We start from the raw sequence: 6,938 nt of genomic DNA on the forward strand, positions 1-6,938 counted from the left end.
TCTAATAATTTAGATAAAGTAATCAGTAATTTTACTTGATTGACTTGACTTTTATTAAGTAACTTGCCGAACACTGACTGTAGCACACCAGGCTCCCTCAGGGCGGTGATGAGGTCTGAAGACACATTCTCAGCCTTGGCTGAACAATAATGTTGCATTCAATTCTATTCTACCAGACTGACACGTAAGAGAGAAAACATTTTTGTAACTATGATTGTTATTTTAATGTGAAAAACCTTTTAAAAAAAATATTAGGAAATGGTATTTGACATTGTACACAAGCACCTACTGTTATTCTGTATGCTTTTCCTCTGGGTTGTAAATGTGTTTGTGTGCAGCCATGATTCCTGCGCCATTTCCTCCCTACCTGCGCTTCAAAGGTCAACACACTTTAAATGGTCATTTTAAGATACGTTTCAAGTGATCTGAACGCCCGTTGCATGCCGAGTCTGAGGTGTGTGTGTGTGTGTGTGTGTTTGTGCATCCACACTGCTGCAAGCACCTGCTTGCAGTATGGTTGCACACTCTACACCATCAGCAGGAAACACAATACAAGACGAGTCTATAGCCCATCTCTGCTTCCCTGGGTGGGCGAAGCTTCTGTTCATTGTTCTCATAATGGAATGTTGCTCCCGGTTGCCATGATTCAGAATCATTGTTGTAGGTTTAGTAGGCGACTATACCTGTCTGGCCAGATCTGCCCATGTGGGCACGGAAAATGACACTAGACTATTGTCACCATAGAGAAAACTACAAGCTTGTGCATTACCATACAATTAAGAAGAAGTATGACTAACACAGTCGCTAAGCTACTGTAAATGCATGACATTCATTTGTACTATCAGAAATTTCCTCTTGGGGATCAACTAAGTTTAACCTGAAGCACCAGTTGGTTTGCTTCGCATATGGGACGTCTCTGTTGGAAACGGTTTGGAAAAGGGCAGGCACTTTCAAAAAATACTTCAACCGCTAACCAACCGCTCCTCGCTATCAAACCCGCCCAGCGTAGCTGTTTGTATTTCAAATCCCTCACAACCAACACTGACTGGCGAGATCGTTTTCTGATCTGGCACAAACAGATCTCTATGGAGAGTATCCAGACTGATTTGCGAGAGAAACAGAACGTGAGCTCGCAAAATCAGGATGGTCTCTCAAGGCTACACAAAGTTGATATCTATCTACACCGAAAGCAGGGAACGTTTACCAACAAAAGTACAAAATGGCGGAATTCTTCTCTCTCTTTGTAACTGGCTTTCAGTGCTGGATCACTGTACTGTACAATACATGTACATATACATACAATGTACATATACATACAAGACACCAAAACTATAGCATAACACCAACCCTGTAGGGCCACTTCTCCCTTTCCAGTGGGTTTCTGAGTGTTGTAGCCGCTGGCTCTCTCAGCGCTGCTCTGCTCAGTGTTTACTCCAGAAGCTGCTATCAGCTGGGTGATTAGAAATGGTCAACACAGCGCAGGTGAGTATACAGACCTGGAACCGCTCCATCTCTCCTGCACTTTGCTCTCTCTCTCTGTCTCTCTCTCTCTCATCTCTCTCTCTCTCTCTGTCTCTCTCTCTTTTTCTCTCTCTGTCTCTCTCTATCTTTCTCTCTCGCTGTCTCTGTCTCTGTCTCTCTCTCTCTGTCTCTCTCTCTCTCTTCTCTCTCTCTCTCTCTCTCTCTCTCTCTCTCTCTCTCTCTCTCTCTCCTAATCCTCTATTTGCTTTGCTGCACTTTATACGAGTGTTGGTTGGTAAGGAAAACACACAATAACACTTTTTATTATTATTTAAATGTTTTCACTGTGCAAATAATCTTAACGGGATATTATTTATGAATGGGTGGTAGGTTGCCCAGTGATTTGAGCATCTGACCGGTGCCCCGAAAAGGTCAAGAACTGGCCAGGCCACTTTGCAAACGTTGCCTACCGCTGTGCCCTTGAGCAAGGTACTTAACCCCAACACTATAGCTCAAAAACATTGTAAATCGCTTTGGACAAAAGGGTCTGCTAAATTACCTATAATTAACTGTAATTTTGAGGATTGTTACCCAATTAATTTCAGTTGACGTTGGGTGAATATTTTGAACCATCTCGTTTTCATCTAGTAAGTAAGTAAGTTGACTTGTTGAATGTATCGATCTCATTTTACAGGAGGGTAAAATATTTATAATATTTATAATTTATTTGTTAAAATGACTCTAGACTATAGGCTATATGTTATACATTTTACCATATTCTGTATTCTAAATTGTACAGTACATGTACACAGAAAGCTTTAAAAGCCGGAGAGAAATGAATGTAATTATATGACATGTTCGACACATGCAAATCCAGGCTCTGTGATAGGACGTTAGCAAGTGTCACACACACAGTGTCTTGTTTTTGCTGGTTGTCTTTTGAGACCTCTGTCTACAGTAGATACCTGACGCTAGTGAGACCAAACAAAAGACCAAATGATTTGACCTCTCTCTCCTCTACTCCTAATTCCTCTCTCTTCTACACCCCCACAAGGCCCTACAGAGAGAGGTGCGGTCAGCTGAACGTACCCTGGGGGGGGGGGCACTCCCCCACCTCGAAGACCTCTACACCAGAACATGCAAGACCAAGGCCAACAGGATCCTGAGAGACCCCAGCCACCCAGGAAACAGACTGTTCTCTCTGCTACGGTCAGGGAAGAGATACCGCGCACACTGGGTGAGCACGGAGAGACTCAGGAAGAGCTTCTTTCCGCAAGCCACCGGCTCCTGAATGACTCTGTCTAACGTATACATAACCACTTACAACCCAAATGTCAATAAACCCCCCCTCCACACAATCCATCCAGACTAGTATCTATCCCATCTTATACTTTATACTATTTATCTTATACTGTGTAGAAATTGTACTTATTGCGTAATTTGTGTTATTTGTACATTTTGTAATTTGAAAATTGAGTATTGGAGTTTAACTGTATTGAGCACAATCCAGTGCTGTGACTGTACACCTGAACACCTGTACACCTGAACACCTGAACACCTGAACACCTGTACACCTGAACACCTGAACACCTGAACACCTGAACACCTGTACTTTACATGTGACAAATAAGAGGAATATTGAATCTTCCTTTTTCACTCCCCCCCCCCATCTCCACTTACTGCTGCCCTCCTCTCTCTCACTTTTCCACCACCCCCCCTCCCCTCTCTCTCTCTCTCTCTCTCTCTCTCTCTCTCTCTCCAGAGGGAGGTACTGTATAGCCCAGTAGCAAAGAGGCGGGGCTTTGAGGCTCTCCTGTGACAGGTAGGGGGAGGAGCCACAGCCAGGGCAGATACCTGGGCAGAGTTGGCTGTGTGTGTGTGTGTGTGTGTGTGTGTGTGTGTGTAAGGAGAGGAGGAGCCAGAAGCCTGTACCTGTGCAGAGTTTTCAGTCCAGCACAGTGAGAAGAGCAGTTACACCTGTTGCAATTCCCAGGCTCTCTCTCTCTCTCTCTCTCTCTCTCTCTCTCTCTCCTCCTGTCCCTCTCTCTCTCTCTCCCCTCACCATGGAGCCCAAGGAGGGCGTCAGGAGTGAGAAGGAGAAGGAGAAGGACAGAACGATTAAGAGGCGGAACCGGCCGGTGTTCCTGCGCTACCTGGAGAGGAGGAAGACTGACACCATCGTGGCCGACGATGACATCAGCCTGAACACGCTGGTGAGGAGGAGCCAGTCGGACAAGACGGAGTACAGCAGCAAGCTCAAAGGTGAGGGGGGGTACAGCACCAAGGTCAAAGGTGAGGGGGGGGGGGGGTACAGCACCAAGGTCAAAGGTGAAGGGGGGGGGGGGGGATCAGGCACCGGGCCGAGCTTAAAGAACGTGTGCTCATAGTGTGAAAGTTAAATGGCTGAGTTCAAGTTCCAGCCGTATGTACTAATGACCTCCCTGGGGGGGTCATGGCTATGGCAACTGTGGTGAGCCTGGTCCTGTGACTAGTATGGCCTCAGACTCGCCAGGCCGTCGGACCGTCCCTACGTTACCCAGCACCGGCGGCTGGTCTGTTATTAAGACCCCGGATGGTTAAAACTCCTGTTTGGAAACGTTGGCTCTTCTGAGAGCGAAATGTCTTTAGAGCTTTTTGTTTTTGTGTGACGGATTCCAGAACAACATCTGTGACTCCAGGGTGGAGAAATAGATGCAAGAGGGGGGAGGATGGAGACTTCACACACACACGCACACACACACACACACACACGCACAGACGGGGAGCGGGCGGCGCAGTATTGCTGCAGCCGGGCGCGCTGAGCACCTGTTGTGTTGCTATGCAGGCACCTGCGGAGGAGAGGAGAGAGCAGAGAGGAGAGATATTCCCGAGGGATGAGGTCACATATGCAAAGCCAGCCAGCTCCCAGGCCTGTCCCCCAGAGGACACACACACACACATTCACACACACACATTCACACATGCACACACACACGCACAGCTACAGACCAGCAGGTAAACAAGCCGACAAGCCTGAGAGCTGACCTCGCTATCGTCCGTCCGTCCGTCTGTCCGTCTGTTTCAAAGAGTCTTTTATCACCAACCATTTAATTATTAAGCCAGTCGGTGGTTTTGTGACTTTGATGTTTGACTGACTGGGTCCATGTGACTGGGAATGAGGGATGGATTCATATTACAGCGCATGGATGGCATTACGTCATTGGGAAAGAAGTAGATGGTTTACAGGTGATCTAGCAACTGTCAACAAACACTCAGCCAACAATCCTCAAACCCTATCCTCTAATCTCGGGAGTTACGGTTGATGGTTTGTTTACATTACATTTAAACTACAGTCATTTAGCAGACGCTTTTATCCAAAGTTTTTTTTATTTTAGCTTTTATACAAAGTTTGTTGATGGCTCGGCCACCTTCAAAATAAAAGTTGTCCTACAGAAGCACGGCAAACATGATTTATTAACGGTATCTGAGGTGTCATACGGGTACCAGAAGCCCGTACGCTCTGCGGTTTCCCATAGCTAATAGTAGCTGACACGGCTTCTTATTATTCTAGACATGATGTCGGCGTGTCAGGAAAACCAGCCTCTCCTGTCTTCCTGTGTCCATACTACTGTCTGTCACATGTCAGCAGGCAGGAATGCTGCCCTTCAGGCAAGCCTATAGTATCTCCACACAGGTGCTCATTAGTGAGGCTTAACTGGGCTATGCTGATATTCCAGCGCCACTAGTTTCTTCAGTGAGCAATACAGCCACACTTATGCTAATTCCTGAGGGTGTCATTACGTGAGAATGGGCAATGGAGGCCATTTAACCCCTTATTCAGACTTTATTAAGTCGTGGGGGATTGTTGTTTGGCGATGACAACCATACCCAGATAGCAAGCGGATGTGTAATGATTCTGGGCCATATATGGGCCGGAACTAAGCCACAAGGGCCAGATCTGGCCTGTATATGGCCCAGATCCGCGTGCTATCTGGGTAACAACCCTGCATGGAATCCAATCTACACTTTGAGTTAACAGTTTATGAACAGTTTATTAGTTCGACCTTCACTTGACCAGAGAGGACGGTCGTTGGCCGATTCTCACCCACACACACTTATGTTAACGACGTTTAGGGCCTCAGCTGAGGACTGATCAGCATGAATAAAGGATGTGTGGTCACCAAACAAACGGCTCCTCCGACTCTTTCTTATTGTAATGACGCGGCGGACGACGCGGTCACCCAGGTCTGTTTACCTGAAACACTCTCTGTCAGCGCTTTCTGCTCCCCTCACATGACAAAGGGCCCGAGAGCCAGCATCTCCGCACCGTCGTCAAACAGCGCAGGCGGTGTTTTTACAGTAAACTAATCGTCTAAACTCCCCAGCCCTCTGTGACAGAGCTCTCTCCGCACCTACAACCAGCACAATGTACACAATCAAATTCATCTGAATGTTGTTCCTTTTAATTTGAAGCGCGTACGCCTCAGTTTACTTCATAGACTGGTGAAAAACAGACAGGTTGATGAGGATAGGAGTAGGGTAGAGAGTACAGTGGTTCTGCCATTTGCAAATATTGACAGAAAGGTGACTTCACCGAATGAGGAAACGCACACGGAGCGGTTCCTGAGCCGTGAGTTCCCGTCTGACCGAGAAACAGGTTGGTCAGGCCGCCGAGGCCATGGCAACCAGATTATTATGGTCTGTAACCAAGCGCCGTACTGTACCACATGATAGGGCGCTGTACGCCGGGGTGATGTCATGGAATTATCTGCCCCGTTGTAGTTGAGCTGTGAGGAGAAGCTGATGGTTCCGTTGTCGGAAGAGTTGCCAAAAGCCATTCATTGATATGCGTGGATGTTTTGTTATTGTTTTACACTCCACACACTCTCAGGGTGTGTGTGTGTGTGTGTCTTTTGTTTTATCTTGCCTCTAGTTATTGCCTCAAATACACAGATAAGGGAGATAGTGACCATAGGGTAAAAGGGATGAGATGAGGTCACTGGGCCCCTATCAACACAACACAGTTCTCCATTTGCATGAAATGTTCTACAGTGTAAATGAATAAAGTTTTGGCTCCCTGGATGGTTCAGTCAGACCTAGAACAAGCTATACTCCCCAGCCCGGAGTGTTCAAGGAACGTTCTAGAACAAATGCATTCTATTTTAGCCAGAAAAGAATGTGTGGCTTTGCTTCAAGAGACTTGTCCGGTCAACTGTTCTCTCACTGAATGTTTCATCTGACCTTCACAAAAAGACTAGCCTGGTCTTTACATATCTAGATACCGTCCAAGTTCAGCCAGTATTAGTATCATTGCCCTCCTCTCCAAGGACTTCATCCCAGAACCGGGACTCAACGACAGAAACCTCCATTGTTCTCTGCAGAGGAGAGCGAGAGGTCTGGTGTGATACGTGATCCGGGGCCGGGGCCGGGGGCCTCTTGTGTTCCAGAGAGCCCTCTTCCGCCGGGGCCCTTCTCCATGGCCGGCCCAGTGAAAGGCC

At 47.1% G+C, this 6,938-nt stretch overlaps 1 protein-coding gene across 1 annotated transcript in view; it reads left to right on the plus strand.

Moving 5' to 3' along the window:
• Positions 1-3,524: 3,524 nt before the first annotated feature.
• Positions 3,525-6,938, plus strand: part of arhgef38 (Rho guanine nucleotide exchange factor (GEF) 38) — a gene marked incomplete at both ends in the record, with an annotated part of 10,488 nt that continues 7,074 nt past the window's right edge. The window contains 2 exons of the mRNA XM_084463133.1: positions 3,525-3,753; positions 6,822-6,938. The exon at positions 6,822-6,938 is cut by the window's right edge and continues 59 nt beyond it. Coding sequence (XP_084319259.1) covers positions 3,525-3,753; positions 6,822-6,938 — 346 coding nt within the window. The remainder of the gene's footprint in view (positions 3,754-6,821) is intronic.

This window comes from Borostomias antarcticus (genome assembly GCF_949987555.1).
Source record: "Borostomias antarcticus genome assembly, contig: scaffold_275, whole genome shotgun sequence".
Lineage (NCBI taxonomy): Eukaryota > Metazoa > Chordata > Actinopteri > Stomiiformes > Stomiidae > Borostomias > Borostomias antarcticus.